Raw genomic sequence first — 19457 nt, forward strand, 5'->3', positions numbered from 1 at the left:
GATGCTGCACTCATGGTCTCCCATCAGGACAAAAGAGAAGTAGAGAGGTCACTTAGTCTAGAGCTTGTCAAGATCAGTCATTGGCTGGTCGAAAACAGGTTATCCCTCCACCTGGGTAAAACCGAAGCTATCCTTTTTGGCTCTGCCATACGACTTAAGAGGTCTCCTGGGCTCAAAGTAGTGGTAGGAGATATCGAGGTAACAGCAAAGGAGGAAGTCACATACCTAGGATGTGTTTTGGACAACACCTTATCAGGGGTGAGCATGGCACAAAAGGTGGTCACAAAGATCAATCAGAGAATAAAATTTCTCTGTAGAGTGTCCACCTACAGGTCAGCCTTAGAAGTACTGGCAGGGGCCCTGATCCAATGTCATTATGATTACGCGTGCTCCTCCTGGTACACTGGCACCACAGTAGCACTGAAATATAGGCTACAGACAGCTCAGAAAAAATTTGTTAGAATGATTTTAAAACTCCATCCCAACTCCACGCCCAACCTAAGGCGATGCTGTCCCTGGATGCAATGAAAGCTTTTGACAGGTTGGAATGGTCGTATCTATGGGCAGTATTAGAAAGGATGGGGTTAGGAAAAGGATTCATTGATATGATTAAAGTATTATACAAAGACCCATCGGCCATGATTACAACAGGTACAATCACCTCCGAAATCTTTCCAGTATCACGGTCTTCCAGACAGGGTTGCCCCCTTAGTCCCGGACTATTCGATCTATCATTAGAGCCTTTAGCACAATATATAAGACAATCCCAATCCATAGAACCAATCGTAATCAAGGGCACACAACACAAAATTAGTTTATATGCGGACGATGTAATACTGTTCATGCAAAACCCCAACACCGCACTGCCTCATCTTCTCAAGTTGATTGAGGACTTTGGAGATTTATCGGGATTTAGGATAAATTGGCCGAAGTCGGCCTTCCTCCCACTTAACGCCCCTGCAAAAAGAAATATAACCCTCCCAGAAGAGATACCGATGGTAAAACACTTTAGATGTTTGGGAGTTAAAATATTCCCTACCATAAGCCAAACGGTGAAGCACAATTACATAAAAATCCAAAACAAAATCAAATACGACCTTGTCAGGTGGTCAAAACTTAAAAACTCAGTACAAGCACGGATATCAATAATTAAGATGGACGTCCTACCTAGAATCAACTTCTTCAGCTCAATGCTACCGTTACCCCCTCCAAAGGGTTACTGGAAAGAATTACACTCCTCCACATACAAATTTATTTGGAATAACAAACTACCACGTATAAAAAGATCCACCGCACAGAGAAACAAAGCAGACGGTGGTATGGCATTTCCAGATTTCCACCACTATTTTAAGGCATACACTTTAAGACCACTGACAACATGGTTTGATCCCCAAGCATCAGTATCCTGGAGAAATTTAGAAGAAAATATAGTAGCTCCACATAGGCTGAAGGACATAGTGTACACCAAATTATCAATTAAGCAATGCGAACGGAAATTTGGCCCCATAATCACTCATGCAATCCGGATATGGCGTGAAACACAAAAAAAAGACTCTATCCCACATAAATGGCATAATCATACTCCCTTATTCAATAACAATGCACTCTTGATTGGAAAACAACCTATAAGATTCCCTAGATGGTAAAAGCAAGGCATACACACATTAGGAGATGTTTTCAACAAACAGGGTTTTTGTAGTTTTGATGAGATATGCAAAAAATTTAATCTCACCAAGTCCTCATATTATTTTTACGCACAGTTATTGGCATGTTTGAAGGCTCACGGTGTTCCATTAAGGATACCAATTGTACACCACAGATACCACAAATTCTTCTATGAAAGAGAGACATCGAGAGGTTTTGTTTCAGATTTTTATCATCAATTACTAACGGCCTCGTATGAAACCCTACATCTAGACTCAGTCTGGAGGAGGGATATACCAGACCTGGAGATAGACTTTGACTGGCAAGAAGCCTGGGCAAATGTACGCCTTGCATCAAGGAACCCGGACCATCAACAAATCAATCTTAACTATATTCACAGGACATACTTAACTCCTATAAGACTGAACAAAATGGGTCTTAAACAAGACTCCAAATGCTCCTTATGTACAAATGGGGACGAAGGGACATTTATGCACATGTACTGGGACTGCCCACCAGTTAAGATATTTTGGAAAGAAGTGACCCAGCAATTGTCAAATCTCTTAACTCTGGATATACCTGTACACCCCTCTGTATTACTTCTGAATGATGTCTTTGAGCATGCAGTACCTCCACAGCTAAAGAGATTGGTTTTATCCGGTATCACAGTGGCTAAAAAGCTGATAGCATCACGATGGTTTCAACCGGAAAAAATGTGCCGTAAGGTCTGGATTCTTACATATCTCGATGTGATTTATCAAGAAATATCAACAGCTAGAATTTTGGGTCTCAATGAATCCAAAATGGCAATGTGGTTAGAAGTGGTGGAGAGAATAAAAGCCAGCATATAATGGTAGTGTCTGGTTAGGAACAAATTATAATGGTTGGATTATCCAATGGGGGGTCCGGGAGAGGGGGGTACGAGCTGGAGCATATGTGTATTTGTATATCCTATTGTGTGTTGTCATGTTTGTTTATGTGTTTGTTTAAAAAATAATAAAAAAATAAAATACAAAAAAAAAATCCATCCCAGGACTCACCTTACACAGACACATTTTAACAGCCTCAAGTGGCTCAGGGTTGAGGAGAGGGTCTCTCAATTAAAACTCAACATGATACACAGGATACTCTGGAAAGTCGGGAATACTTTCCCTCAATATCTTAGTGGATATTTTCACAGGGTAAGGGATGTACACGCCACGGACATGCCACCAGGGGTAGTCCAACAGACATCGTCCCAGTGAGATGTAATAGAAAAATAGGCCAAAACTCATTCCTGTATTCAGCAGCAGTACTATGGAATAGCCTACCAATGGAGTTGAAGCCCATAAGCCCCTTCTCCACTTTTAAATCAGTTATAATTCGAGGTGGATCATAAGTAACAGAAGCTGGGAGTAGTGACCAAAGGGTTTCTAATGTGTTATTCCTTTTTATTCTTTTATTGTCTATAAAATGGACAATGTTTTCACCCATGCGTATCCACAGACTCTGACCATGGTTTGTTTTTCTTGTTTTTCTTTTTATACCACACATCCTGACATACAGACACTACAAACACCCACGTCCACACACCAGTACATAAATCCATAAATCCACTGACACCAATGATGAAGGACCACAATGGAAACAAGCCTATGGCTTTATTGTGTTTATTTTAATCCCATTGGTAAATGGTGATATGTATACCTGTTCATCTTGTGTTCAAATGTATATGTGCATTATTCCATTCTAAATCAATAAACTATTCTATCTATTGTGGCTGCCACAGGCTTCCCCTTGAGAGGATTCTCCGGCGCTGCAGCTGGACCCTACTCGCACTGTCCGCAGTCACAGCTCCGAACACATCTCCTGGGGAAGCTGCTGTTCTGAAGCCATGGTGTTTTAAACTGGTCCATAAAAAAAACACACGTTAGATGCTTTATCCGCTCTCTGACGTTAAATAGTTGTGATTTGCGTGCAAAACCTTTTATCATTCATCCATTTCATATAAATAAAATCAAAACGTGCGCCGCCCGGGAATCGAACCCGGGTCGCAAGAATGGGAATCTTGCATGATACCACTACACCAGCGGCGCTCTGAACGAACCAATAACAAATACCTTCTCATTCGGTATTCTTCAGATGAGAAAACAAACTAGGATTCATTTTTCAATTGATTGAAAAGTGTATTAACAGATTGCAGAATGGGTACAGTACATACAATTGTTAAGGGGATGCAGACTTTCGTCTTGTTCAATAATAACACTGTCCAAATTATTTAGACATAGTACTTGCGGTGTTAATAATTTATTAAAATGTGCATGTATAAAACCATCAATAACATTTTGCATATGCAGACCAGGCACGATCATACTCATAGACAGTCATATTTGTAAAATGATGTGGACTGTGAAGCTCTGTACCCCCCCCCACCCCCCCATGCTGCTTTGACACCCGAATTTCCTTAACTTATCTTATGTGACTAAAAACACAGTGCCGAACACAAAAGTATGAAAAGTTGACTCTCTAAAAATCCAGTATCTGATAAGATGCACATTTACTCAGAACATCACTTCAATGTTGTTGCAATGCAACTTAAATTTTCAAGCAATTCGGTTGTTAAGTCGTGATGACGCATCGAGCTTCCAATAATAAACCGTTTCCGGGGGCCAAGCTTCCTGCGTTGCCAGAGGCTCCGGTCTTTTCAACACGCCTGCTCAGTGCCGTGTGTCCCTTCTTGTTTTAATAGATCCGAATCATAAAGAACTGTTCGGCGTATGCGCCGCGGCTGTGCTCCTAGAACCCCCCCCCCTGTCTGAAGCGGAGCGTTTGGCCCCCAGACATGAATATATACGTCAAAGAAGTGCCGTCAGACTTAACAACCAAATTCCCTTTGGTGCAATATCCTTTCCTTTCCACACGAATGCTCGACGATGAGACCTATATCCAGTTCAAACAGTCTGGCATTAAAAAGCCCCCCCTTTTCCAGGGCAGTCGGTCTCTCATCTTGGACTAATGTTGAGGTCCGTGACGAGCTTCTCCATCCTCTTGATCTTGCGCTTGTTCTTGGGCATGGGTCTGTCGTACAGGCCGTTCCGCAGCAGGTGCTCTTTGCTGTGGTGGACCTGGGCGCCGTGCTGCAGCTGGAAGGAGCAGAGAGCTCTCAGGGGCTTCAGCAGAACCTGGGTGGGTGACGAGGGCAGAGAAGATGGAGGAAGGTTGACCAAAGGTGGAGGAACATCACAACCGGAAAAAAAACTCTGCCGCCAAGGAGATTGTGTTTTTCACAACATTTGTTTTTGGCTGGAGAACTAACGGCTGGTGAACTCGAGTACTGGACTATCTGACTCTTAATAATAATAATAATAATAATAATAATAATAGCAGCTTCATTTTATATAGCGCCTTTCAAAAGACCCAAGGTCTCTTTATAAACACTGTTAGGACTATCTGACTCTTAATAATAAACACTGTTAGGACTCTTGATAATAAACACTGTTAGGACTATCTGACTCTTAATAATAATAATAATAGCTTCATTTTATATAGCGCCTTTCAAAAGACCCAAGGTCGCTTTATAAACACTGTTAGGACTATCTGACTCTTGATAATAAACACTCTGGGCTAGATCCACAAAGAATGGATTGCATGGTGCTAATTGCACCCTTACTTACAATTCATTATGAATTGAAAATGGCGGACCCTGATGTAAACAAGACGAAAGTCTTTCTCTGGTCTGCATCCCCTTAACAATTGTGTGTATTGAGCTGTACTGTATTGTACCCATTCTTTGTAAGTAAGGGTGCAATTAGCACCGTGCGTGCAATCCATTCTTTGTGGATCTAGCCAGTGTTTATCAAGTAGGCCTACAACTACATTTTTAATTAGGCCTAATTATTTCACAGTGGCACAGGATCATTTGCCAAGCTTTTGTTCATTTTCAAATAAAACTATAATTGTGTCTTGTTATGTTAATCTTGTAGTAGTAGAGGAAATGGCATGTTTGTAGCCTAAATATACGAATTCTAGCCTACATCTAGGTGGGGACCAGGTTAGGTGGGGCTAGAAAATGTCTCCAACTACCCAAGTACCCAACGTTTGGGAACCACCGCATTAGTCAATTCAAGATTCAAGATGCAAGAGTTTATTGTCACATACATACACAAGACATGAAGGTGGCCATGCCCGCCTCGATTGTGCCAAAATACAAATAATAAAATAAACATGACAAAAAGTAAGAAGAATAAAATACAATGCTAAGCTTAAGAATAAAGGTAATGAGTACTATAGACAAATATACAGTTATGTTTTTAAAGTGACCCAGTGGTAGTAGTAGCATTGTGACGACAGCTTGCAATGCAGCCATCCGTCGTCATTCACCGCCATTCTACTGTTTACATTTACATTTAGTCATTTAGCTGATGCTTTTATCCAAAGCGACTTACTAGTGGTGTACAACAAGTCAGCAGGAAGGGAAGGGTACAACTCTGGCAGGGTCAGTCAGATAGTTCTCCAACTCTGTCGCAGACAGTGAAATCCTGGTTGTTCCCCACCCACCTGGTTATCTAAAAACTATCGCGCCGCGCCGCCGCCACAACTAGAAACAATGGCCTGGCAAAAAATAAAAAATTATAATAAAAAATATATATAGTATTTTTTTTTTTATATAATTTTTTTTTTATCTGTGCAGGCCAGGCCACCGGGAAAACTCCCGGTGCTCCCGATGGCCAGTCCGGGCCTGGATATAGGCAAGGTAGATTCCTTAGTAGCAAAGTGCATAATATAGTATTTTTATTTATTTTTTAATTTAATTTCAGATATTGATTGAGAATATTGTTTGAGAAACGTAACAGTTGCACTAGGACTTTATTATAGCTGCTCGGAAAGGGTGTGTAATTGTCAAGCGGGTATAGATGACGAATCAAACTGTGTGACGGGAGCGAACGTACGAACTGACAAACCCACAGAAAGCGGTGATTACAGAGGTGCTCTTTCCGAGGGGCCTAAAAATAAACCTTGAAACGGAACTGCGCTGTCCACCCCTCAATCTACGAATCCACCCCAGAAATCCACCACCACTTACTACTACCACCATTAATAATGGATCTAATTTGGTTGACCTACTTCCTGGATGGTCTCGTTCTTCTCCAGGATGGACAGGGTGACGGCGGCGCACTCCAGAGTGGACAGGCAGATGTTGGTGGGCTGAGTGCGGATCACGTACTGACTGGACAGCATCCGGCTGAGCTGCACCTGGTGTAGAGCAAAGGAGAAATAAGATAAGATATGATAATAAGATAAGTTAAGATATTCATTTATTGATCCCCTTGGGGAAATCCGGGCATCATCAAGTCAAGTCAAGTCAAGAGTTTTAATTGTCACGGCATACGAGTATACAATGAAATGCGGGTGGTCTTGCCCGCAACGATGTGCAATACAGTGGTACAACATATAATAGAATCCAATACAAAAAACATTGTGCAATAACAGGTAACAGGCAACATGGTGTGACATCTCGGCATTTGTACATAGTTATTTACAGAGTATATAGGACATGCTAGGTAGCTTTGGTAGTGCAATACACTGTTACTGTTGCTAATACTAGTTTAAGGTGGCCTTTCCTTTTGGCAATAAGTGTGGGTGTGTGCGGCATGAGTGTGTGCCCGCTCATGTTAAAGTGTCAAAGTGGCTGCTAGTGTGTGAGCGTGCACAGCGTGCGTGTCGTGTGTGTGCTCATGTGTGCTTATGTGTGGATAGTTCAGTGTTCTGTGGTACTCAATGTTCATTGTTCAAGACTCTGATGGCCTGGGGGAAGAAGCTGAGCCTAAGCCTCTCTGTCCTAGTAGCTGGGGTTTGCAGGCGTCTGCCTGACCTCAGCAGCTGAAACAGGCTGTTATTGGGGTGGTGGGGGTCTTTCATTATTCTGCAGGCTCTGGATTTGCACCTCTTGTTGTATAGAACCTGCAGGGGAGGTAGTGCAATACCCGTGGTACGCTCGGCTGAGCGCACCACTCTCTGTAGGGCCTTCTTGTCCTGTGCCGTGCTGTTTCCATACCAGGCAGTGATGTTTCCGGTCAAGATGCATCTGCTCTACAGCTCCTGAGTAGAAGGACTGGAGTATCTTCCCCGATACTTAACTGTCTCAGGTGGTCGAGGCGCTGTTTCGCCTTCTTTACTACTGTGTCTATGTGTGTTGACCATGTCAGATCCTCTGAGATGTGGACCCCCAGGTACTTAATGATGATGATGATGATGACTTGGATTTATATAGCGCTCTTCACTGACCCAGAGCGCTTCACAGAGTCCATTATTCGTTCATACACAGTCATACCGGTGGTGGTAAGCTACAATTGCAGCCAGAGCTGCCCTGAGGCAGACTCACGGAAGCTTGGCGAATAATCAACGCCTACGGCCCCTTCGACCACCACCAACATTCATTCACATGCATACACATTCATACGAGGCAAGTATGTTAAGTGTCTTGCCCAAGGACACAACGGCAGTGGGATGGACATGGGCTTGAGCGGGATTCGAACCACCAACCCTTGGATCATTGGACAACCCGCTCTACCCCTGAGCAACGCCGCCCCACAAAAGCTGCTCACCCTGTCCACGGTAGCCCTGTTAATCATCAGTGGTGTGTGTGTGTCTCCTGCTGTCCTCTCCTATAATCCACGATCAGCTCCTTGGTTTTACCAATGTTCAGGAGCAGGCTGTTGTCCTGGCACCAGTGTTCCAGTACCTCAACCTCCTCCCGGTAGGCCTTCTCGTCGTTGTCCGAGATCAGCCCCACCACCACCGTGTCGTCTGCGAACTTCACTATGGAGTTGGAGCTGAACTTGGCCACACAATCGTGTGTGTAGAGTGAGTACAGCAGGGGGCTCAGAACACAGCCCTGGGGGGACCCGATGCTCAGGGTGATGGTGTTGGAGGTCTGACCCCCCACCCTGACCGCCTGGGGTCTTTCACTCAGAAAGTCCAGTACCCAGGCGCTCAGGGCGGAGCTCAGACCCAGCTCGATCAGCTTGTCCACCAGTCTGGTGGGGACTATGGTGTTGAACGCTGAGCTGTAGTCAATGAACAACAGTCTCACATAGCAGCATGGGGGAGGGGGGAGGGGGGAGGGGAGGTACAGGTATGGGCAGGCTAATAGTAGAAACTAGAAAGACATAAATATAAACTGGTCCATAAAAAACACACGTTAGATGCTTTATCCGATCGCTGACGTTAAATACTTGCGATTGTGAACCTTTATCGTTCGTCAATTTCGTATAAATAAAAAAAACGTGCGCCGCCCGGGAATCGAACCCGGGTCGCAAGAATGGGAATCTTGCATGATACCACTACACCAGCGGCGCTCTGAACCAACCAACAACAAATACCTCCTCATTCTGTATTTTTCAGATTAGAAAACAAACTAGGATTAATTTTTCAATAATAACACAATGTCCAAATTATTTAGACATAGTACTCGCTGTGTTAATAATTTATTAAAATGTGCATGTATAAAACCATCAATAACATTATAAATATAGGCAATAAAATTTGATCTGAATATAAAAATATGAGAAAAATAAACAGCGTGAACAAAGGTGCAGGTCGTCTGTATGCTCTATCGGTTATATTATATATTACAATAAATATAGGCAAAAATTATTTGAAGCTGAATATGTACTATGAGTAAGAGTAAACGGTATACACAGGGTGCAGTATACACAAGGTACCCTAACTGGCATGATATACGCCATACGCTGTAGTCCGCGCAAGACCCATCTCAAACGCCGCCCTCTTTTCTTGATCCTCCAATCACAACTGTTGCTTGAGGAAGCAGACTGTTATGCTAACTGGCTAGCTAGCAAAATGTACCCAGCGTGCCGTTGAGCGGTGTAACAGTTAATAGGGTCCCCTCTCAATACACTATACAGTGTAAGTGCCGTAAAACCAAGGGAAATATATTTTCTTAAGACAAAACAAAACTATTTGATTTCTTATAATTTAACGAATATTCAAATATTTTAAAATCGATGCCCATCCCATATCTATCCTCAAAATGCTCAAATATGTGTGGTCCTCCACGGTCAAACTATGGTATGGAGTTACCAAGACAGGAGGGTAATGGCTAGAAGGCATCCACGTTACAGCCGCCTGCCTCTGACCACGGGAGAACAATGGTCCGCGGCGCGTTGCATTGTGGACGTGACCCCCTTTCTGAAAGCCTGCCGTTGGTGACCACATTGTCAACATGCAGGCCGGTTCCTCTCCACGCCACTACATGCATACATATAGATAACAGAAGTGGTCCTTTCTTTGTGTAACATAACTGACTGGAAGAAAGGCTGGATGGTTCTAACTAGATCTACAAAAGAAGGATATCCTAAGCCCTGAGGGCCCGGCTAGATCCATCTAGTAGGTCCATCCGTCTATGTCTGCTTTAGCATCTATCTTGCATCTATCTTGGTGTGTGGCTCGATGAGAAATGTACATTTAAATTCCATGTGGACAACCTTGCCTCCAAGTCGTGACAGAAAATTGGCTTCCTATACAGAAACGGAGCCAGCTTTCCTTTGATTAGTAGGAAGAGGGTTGTCGAAGCAGTTTTCTTATCGGTCCTGGACTATGGTGATGTAATTTATAGACATGCTGCGGCCTCAACTCTTAAATCCTCGGACTCTGTCTATCCTCCAACCTTTGTCAATCAAGTTGTATGTGTTCTAATTGATTTGTTATCCTTACTTTTGCCTCGCCTTGTTGTCTTATTGTTGTAAATGGTGCATTTATATAACAGCTTTTATCCAAAGCGAAAGCACTTTACAATTTGTTCCTCACATTTTACCCATTCACTCACACATTCACACACCGACGGCGAAGGCAACTATGCAAGGTGCCAACCTGCTCATCGGGAGCAATTAGGGGTTAAGTGTCTTGCTCAAGGACACTTCGACATGCTGCCCGGGAGGAGCATGAATCGAACCAGGAACCGCAGGATTACCAGACAACTGCGATTACCGTTGTATTCGTTCGGTACACTACACAGCCGTTCGGTACGGTACGGTACACACTGAAACTTGTTCGGTTTGGTACGGATACGTGTACCTTTACACCCCTAGTTGCGAGATGAATAAACATCAAATCAAATCCAAAAAGGCTGTTCCCACGAACGCATGATCACGTTAAGATTCTAATTTAAAAAGAAAAGCAACAGACACCAATACCATCCGTCCATTTGATCTCCGCTTTGTGATGCAGCCGCTCACAAACACACCGGCAGGGAATTCCTTAAACCTCTTACATGCGAGAACCCAAGTGAACTTACCGCTACTACTATCTCAAATGTATATTTATCCCCAAGAGACGTTAAATACAAAACCTTTATCATTCGTCAATTTCGTATAAATAAAAAAAAGAAAACATGCGCCGCCCGGGAATCGAACCCGGGTCGCAAGAATGGGAATCTTGCATGATACCACTACACCAGCGGCGCTCTGAACGAACCAACAACAAATACCCACTCATTCGGTATTTTTGAGATAAGTGGTCAAATGAAGAGATTTCATGATGCATTGAATCGTTGCCTGAATAATCGTAATCGTAATAGAATAGAATCGTTGTGGGGTCGAATCGTTAACTTACACCCCTACGCAGGGGCGGCTACGTGGTCGTAGTGGGCAAGGCGCTCGCCACGAAATCTGGAGACGCTGGGCTCGCCTGTTCGAGCCCAGCGCTCCACATTTGCTTTCAGTTTAGCTGGTCGTCCGTACTAATACACATTGGCCGTATTAGGGGGTGGGAAACTGATGGGTGGGGATCGGGCGTTGTGGACAGCGACCCCTACAGGTCGGTTGGTGCGCCTGCGCAGTAGAATCAGGAAGTGTCGGGGGCAGCGTGAGCCTCCCACGCGTTACTCCTCGCCACTGAGAGATCGAGCTGCGCAGGTGAAAAGATGCGACTGCTGTTACCTCGAGTACCGGAGGGGACTTGTGCTATGTATGACTTAGTCCACATTGCAGCCGGCTTGTGGGAGGCAAGAAACAGCGTTCGTGACAGGGGAGGGTTGAATTGGATGATACGAAATTGGGATGGGAGAAAATATAGAAAATGGGAGAAAAAGTGGATAAAAAAAAAAAAAAAAAAACATACACCCCTACGCAAAACCCAACCATACCATACCAAACCTGGTCATGGCTACTAGTCCCAGCCAGGCTGAACATAGCTAATTAGTGATGCACGATATATCGGCCGCCGATATAATATCGGCCGATATGGCCGTTTTTTTACACATCGGTATCGGTCCGATATCAAGATAGGGCCGATATTAAAAAAAAAAAAAAAAAAAAAAAACATTTTTTAATATTTTTTAATATATATATATATTTTTTTTAGATTATATATTTTTTCTTATTTTTACATGTTTTGGCCTTAAATAGTTTCAAAATATCAGTAATTTCTGAAAATAAGTTACAAAAGTAAAAAAAATTATGCGTTTTGGAAAATAGCTCTTTATTTGATTATCATAAAAAAGTGTTTTCTATACAGAGATATCGACATCGGTAAATATCGGTATCGGCCAGAACAGCAATATTAATATCGGTTATCGGTATCGGCCACAATTTTCACATCGGTGCATCACTATAGCTAATAATGGAGAAACGGCAACATTCTACAGGACGTGGTACAAACCTGTTTGGGCAAGTGGAGCAGGCTGTTCCTGAGGAACATGTCCTTCGCCTGGCTCCAGGTGCCGTCTATTATGATGACGTTATGTCCGGCAGCAGCAGCGCTCACATCCTCCTGGTTCTGGACTAGTTCCTCCAGGTTCTGTGCGTTTGGACCCGGGTACAGGATCAAGGTTCTGCTATCCTGACACACTGCAGCCAGATCTGGGTGCCTGGCGTGGGGGGAAAAGACCACAAAATTATAATAAACTAGATGCTAACTAACTAGACGTCTGACCCAACAGAACCAGCTCTCTAACCTCGGTCAATCAAGTTGTACACGTTTTAATTGATTTGTTATCCTTGCTCTTTGCCTCGTCTTGTTGTCTTATTGTTTTTTTTTAATCCACTTTTTCTCCTCTTTTTCTATTTTTCTCCCATCCCAATTTAGCCGTACCAATTCTCCCCTCCCCTGTCTTGAACGTTGCTCGCATGTGCCCCCCACTGGCCGGTTGTAGGGAGGATAGAAGCCTTGCATCACATGTCCCCCTCCGATACATGTGGAGGCAGCCTGTCACATCTTTTCACCTGCCAGCGCGGACTCTCATTTGGCGAGGAGTAACGTGTGGGAGGCTCACACTAGGCAGGCGCCCCAACCGACCTGTAGGAGTCGCTGTCCACAACGTCCAGATGACCACCCATCGACTTCCACCCGCTAACTCTGCCAATTGAGTTAGTATGACGGCCGGCCCAAGCCGGAGGCAACGCCGACGGCAGGATTCGAACCCGGTGTCTCTTGCGTTGGTGATGAGCGCAATGTCCGCTGCGCCACCCAGCCGCTTTGTTGTTGTCTTATTGTTATGATTTTATATGCCGTGTGATTTTATATGCCTTTTTAAAATCTTTTTTGCTCATTTCTGTATGTACACTCGACGTGACGTGTAAATGAGGGACACCTCAATTGCCTTTCAAGTTTAAATAAGGGTTTGAAATTAAATGAAGAGACCCCTGACTCCCATCATTATCCAAGGGGCGGAGGTGGAGACCTACACGTTCCTACCCCGCACCCGCACCCCACCCCCCTGACACACCACTAACCGTCTCGGCCAGTCCTCCGTGCCAGTATAGCCATCAGGTTCCACAACCGTGGGCACAGACTGCTGCCAATAGTTGGAGAACTAACGGCTGGAGAACTTGAGAACTGTTATTAGGACTGTGACTCTTAATTACTAAACACTGCACGGACTCAGGCGCAGTGTGCTATGTATACTATTATTATTATTATTATTATTATTATTATTATTATTGATAGAATATACTGCCATTTCACTATTATTATTATTATTATTATTATTATTATTATTATTATTATTATTATTATTATTATTATTATTATTATTATTATTATTATTATTATTATTATTATGTTCTACTATTATTACTATTTCTACCCCCCCCCCCCCCCCCCCCCCCCTCCCATGTGCTTCTGTGGTCAATAAACAAACACTTGACCTCAGTATTCTATAGGATCTACTGCTTACTAAAGTAAAGTCACTTAGTAAACTAACGTTTAGCTGCTACTGTCACCTCTATATTCATCTTTATATTTATAAACACTACTGGATCCTACTGTGAACGGAACGTGCAATAATTGTTAATGTTACTCACTTTACTTTTTGTACTTTTGTTACTCGCCTTGTACATATCTTCTCAAATGTTTTTAAAGATCCCCTTGTTTTCTTGCATTTGCTTGTATTTAAGTTGCTCATTTTTTGTTAGGAACTGTGTGATCCGTGTGATTTTATGTGAAGGGCGGACTAGCGGAATAAGATTTTCATTGTACGGCAAAACTGCGTTTATAACTGTGCACATGTCAAGATAGACCGCGCTCACAAAATCCGACACTGGGTGCTGAAATCCCATTAAGTGATATATAAAAAAGAAGCAGGGAAGCTGGACCAGCACTCTCAGGTTCAAGTATTTAATGGCAGCCTGAAACAAACATGTTTCGGAATTCTTATTCCTTCGTCAGTGTTATAGCTAGCAATGCAATTGCAGTCAAGATGGTGGTTATATACACAGGTGGTTAATGACTTGGCAGGAAATGGCATCACGGCGCAGGTGTGCCCGAGTCTATTGGTCCTCAATGACCAAAGGTGCAATAACTGTGCACATGACAATAAACAATCTTGAATCTTGAATCTCACCTCTCTTCATTAAATCTCCTTCCGACGATAACGTTGCATTTTTCTGGCGGCAAGCAGGCAGCAAGCAGAGGCACGGTGCGAAGCACTCGACTCTCCTGGAACGACACGGTGAATTCAACGGTCAATTCAACGGTAATCAACAACCACGCCACCGGTGGACACGCATACGTTTAAAAATGTTCCGGTGCCAATACCGATACCTGGGATTCGATACGATAAAGTGCAGACATAAAATAACTATAAAACGAGCATCAAAATAGACAAAGTCAAGGAGAGGCATAGAACATTAAATCACATCGTTTTTCATATTAGGATCTAACATCTTAACACTTTCAGAGCCCAAGCTTAACCTTGATTTACCGGTTGAATGCCCACCATCCACTTCAATGTTAGCGTTAAAAACGCCTAATCTATGTTTTAAATTATGGCTATGTGTCTAATCTGCCCGTCGCTTATCCATGACTCGTTTTCCAGTCAACATTGTCGAAGCGGATTGTTTTTTTATCGGTTCATTTTGGTTTTATAGCATTTTGAAAAGCCCTCGTTTTCAAGGAAAATATAAAGATTCCATGATAAAAGACGTTTACTGGAATATTCTAGAATACACAAAAACTGTCATTTTTCGGCCTATTTATGAATCTTTTTCAAATAAACGCTAGATTATCGATAGTATATGTGTACGTATGCACATATAGCTGAAAATCGATTATCTTATTTCCTCATCAGCGATCGATTCTCTAATTTCCTCATCAGCGATCGCGCACACAGAGACACATCACACATAGGGTAAACGCTGAGATCTCAGCGAATACAACTCTGATTATCCCAAGACTGGTAAAATAGATTCCTTACCTCAGATCAGATGTTCTCCAAAAAGATCATTCCAATTCCTGATCGCCATTCCAAAAATCGATCACGCTTATTGATTGAGTATTGGCTACTGTGAATATATATTCCAGGCTGATTCCCGTCCCGCGATGACTTCCATGTTGAGCAGACAGCTTGCCAGCACAAGGAGCCAGCTGGCTCTGCCTCTACATATCTACAGATCCCAGGTCAGTCTAAGCGACTGACCTGCAGTTACACAGGGATAGACGATAGGGGGCACTTTTTTCCATTCTGAGCTCCTGTAGGGGCTGGTGTACCAACGGGAGACTCGGTTGATGAAATATGAATTCAGATCGCTAATAAAACAATAAAACGATATTTGTCGTCGTGGGCACTGATAAAACGAGATATGTCGTCCCGACTCGTCCGTGGCACTGAAAGGGTTAATAGGCCTCTTTGTTTATGGTTTGATTATCACTGATACTGTACACAACACATAATATAGACACTTATAGACAGTAATAAAAGAGTAAAATAGAATAGACAAGAGTAAAATAGTGCAATAGTGCAGTACAATAAAATAGTTAGTAAAAATAGAATAGACAGATACCAAAGCGATTTTCCAGACACCTTACTTTGCTGAGTTATGTACGTCGCAGTGTGAGCCAATCAGAGGCTTTGTCACATTTTGGATGACTTTGGATTGTGGTTGAACAGAGGAAATGTTATATCTTGGAACAAACATGCTCATTGGCTCACTGACTGACACCGATGTTTAGCTATGGAAATTTGGTATCGAATGACACAGTGTCATTTGATACCAAAATGTCAATACCACAGAATCTTTCAATACTCGATAGTATTGGGGCGGCTAGGTGGTGCAGTGGGCAAGGCGCTCACCACCAATGCAGGAGACGCTGGGTTCGAGCCCAGCTCTCCGCATTGCTACCAGCTTGGCTGGTCGTTCATACTAATACAATTGGCAGTATTAGGGGGTGGGAAGCGACTCCTACAGGTCGGTTGGTGCGCCTGCGCAGCAGAATCAGGAAGTGTCGGGGGCGGCGTGTCCCTCCCACGCGTTACTCCTCGCCGCTGAGAGATCGCGCTGTGCAGGTGAAAAGATGCGACGGCTGCTTCCTCGTGTACCGGAGGAGACACGTGATGCAAGGCTTCGTCCACATTGCAGCCGGCTTGTGGGAGGCATGGCCTAACAGCGTTCGAGACAGGGGAGGGTAGAATTGGACGATACGAAATCGGGATGGGAGAAAAAATAGAAAATGGGAGAAAAAGTAGATACAAAAAAAAATACTCGATAGTATTGAAGCAATTCGATCCGATACCACAAAAGTATCGAATTGCGATACCCAGCAGCTCTAGTCACAGGTCGGAGCTCACCTCTGCTGGGTGCTGCACGATGTACAGACATGTGGAGACGTCCAGGGGGTTCACTGGCAGGAACGGACAGAGACACACCTTCTGGGGACGACTGAGGGAGGGAGGGAGGGAGGGAGGGAGGGAGGGAGGGAGGGAGGGAGAGGACGTGGAGACATGTCATGGAGCAGCGATGATAATAAACCTCAGCTTTTCAATTGCCACGTTAACTGTTATTGCCCCTCAACCCACCTCTCCTGTTAGGCTACGTTCACACTGGAAGCCTTAGTGCTCAATTCTGATTTATTGCTCGGATCAGATATTTTTGTTTGGTTGTTCACATTATTATTATTTAAAAAAATAATAATAATAATAATAATTTAATATGGCCAGGTACAGATTCCAGTGTGAACTGGTCTCGCTCCTGAACTGACGCATATGAGTCACATATGAGCAAAAACAAATCTGATTTGGGCCACGCTCGCCTGCAGTGTGAACGTAGCCTTAGTTTAGAGGACTGGGTTGTCCTGTACATAACTGTCCATACGTCATAGCATTATGGCACCGTTATGGTTCTGTTAACGTTAACACTTTCAGAGCCCAAGCTTAATCTTGATTTACCGCTTGAATGCCCACCATCCACTTCAATGTTAGCGTTAATAACGCCTAATCTATGTTTTAAATTATGGCTATGTGTCTAATCTGCCCTTCGCTTATCAATGACTCGTTTTCCAGTCAACATTGTCGAAGCGGATTGTTTTTTTATCTGTTCATTTTCGTTTTATAGCATTTTGAAAAGCCCTCGTTTTCAAGGAAAATATAAATATTCCATGATAATCGCCCTTTACCGGAATATTCTAGAATACACAAAAACGTTGTCATTTTTCGGCCTATTTATGAATCGTTTTCAAATAAACGCTAGATTATCGATAGTATATCTGTACGTATGCATGCTATATAGGCGATCTGAAAAATCTATTCTCTGATTTCCTCAAAGCGATCGCCCACACACATACAACTCTGATTATCCCAAGACTTGTAAAATAGATTCCTTACCTCAGATCAGATGTTCTCCAAAAAGATCATTCCAATTCCTGATCGCCATTCCAAAAATCAATCGCTTTTATTGATCCAACGCTACATACTGTACATATGTATTCCACGCTGTTCTGAGGCTCCACAATGAATCCGATCGGCTCGGGTTACATGCTGAGAAGTAAAATGTGGATTCCGGATCTTTCTTTTCTCATCCATTTTCATTGAGTCCATTCCAAAAGGGTGCATTACCATCTGGGAGACGATAGGGGGCGGTTTTTTCACATCTGAGCTCCTACAGGGGCTGCATACCAACGGGAGACTCGGTTGATGAAATATGAATTCGCTAATAAAAAAATAAAACGATAATTGTCGTTGTGGGCATTCAGGCATTGGGCTGATAAAACGTCTTATCACGTTTTGGGCATTGAAAGTGTTTTAAGGGGGAAAGAAAGAGGGCACGTTATCGCGTGAAGTTATATCTCAGACTTGATAGATCGATAGATAGATAGATAGATAGATAGATAGATTGGAATTTGTATTAACAGATTGCAGAATGGGTACAATACAGTACAGCTCAATGCACACAATTGTTAAGGGGATGCAGACCAGAGAGACTTTCGTCTTGTTTACATCAGGGTCCCCCATTTTCAATTCATCAATATGACATACAGATTGACAGTAGTACTGTTGCATCTAGACATTTATGACATACCAGATATACAAATACAGTACTGTTTGTGATACAAAAAGGGTCTAAAAAAAGAGAGTATATACATTTGAGGGGGAAGAAACTGTACATTGGAGGAGGTTGGGTAGGTGGGTGGAGGGGGGGGGTACTGTACATTGGAGGAGGTTGGGTAGGTGGGTGGAGGGGGGGGGGGGGTGGGTAGGCGGGGGGGGTAACTGTACATTGGAGATAGATATCATAGATTATATATACGGACGGACGGACAGACGGACGGATGGATGACAGATTGACAGCAAAGCCAGATCAGCTCACCAGCAGCGTGTACATGTGGGACGTCTCTCACAGACTTCCACCGGCAGAGCGGCCAGGTCGCCGAACCCAGCGTCCAGTCCTCCTCCGTCCTCCTCCTCCGAGGAATCAACACCGTTAGATTCATCCTCAGCAGACGACACCGGCAAACAAACAGTCGGTTCCTGTTCCATCGCTCCGTTTACACGACCATTCAGATCAATAGGTTTAGATCTAATACTGTAAGCTGCTGTAGTCACTATAGTCACCAGCCGAGATATATAACGCAGAAGAAGAGCTCAGCATAGAAGTAGAATGAATAGACATCATTTAGAGAATGATGTCTCTAAATGAGATGTCTGTCTCTTTTCTGTTTTTCTGTTTTTCTTCTTTAATGTATTTATTTTGTCCCCTCGCCATGCTGTCATTGTAAATACGAATGTGTTCTTAATTGACCTGCTTAAATAAAGGTTATATACAAATACATACAAAATGTAGTGGAGGGTAAACTTATAACAAATGGGTCCGTTTTATTTGCGAAATTGCGTTTAATCTATTTGTGAACTGTAAATGATGTCTTTAATTTTTTTTTATTGTGGTTATTGGCATTACTGTGATTATTATAGACGGGAGTTGATGTTTTATCTCTCTTTTATTTTTACCACCTGGGAATGCCCGTTCTTTACATTCTACTTCTGTTGCCGTGAGTCTTGTTCGGTTTGTCGGCCCCTGGCGCAGTCTGCGCTCATGCTGCCACCTGCC

At 43.2% G+C, this 19457-nt stretch overlaps 1 protein-coding gene across 1 annotated transcript; it reads right to left on the minus strand.

The window, feature by feature from the left end:
- Positions 1-4078: 4078 nt before the first annotated feature.
- Positions 4079-18958, minus strand: dtwd2 (DTW domain containing 2). The gene is made up of 6 exons (XM_084325519.1): positions 18720-18958; positions 16706-16796; positions 14483-14577; positions 12301-12508; positions 6748-6876; positions 4079-4805 (listed from the first exon to the last, which is right to left on the minus strand). The coding sequence occupies exons 1-6, from the start codon at positions 18887-18889 to the stop codon at positions 4626-4628; spliced, it is 873 nt and encodes a 290-aa protein (XP_084181645.1). The 5' UTR covers positions 18890-18958; the 3' UTR covers positions 4079-4625.
- Positions 18959-19457: the final 499 nt, after the last annotated feature.

The sequence above is a fragment of the Notolepis coatsorum genome (assembly GCF_963971535.1).
Source record: "Notolepis coatsorum genome assembly, chromosome: 11".
In the NCBI taxonomy this organism is placed as follows: domain Eukaryota; kingdom Metazoa; phylum Chordata; class Actinopteri; order Aulopiformes; family Paralepididae; genus Notolepis; species Notolepis coatsorum.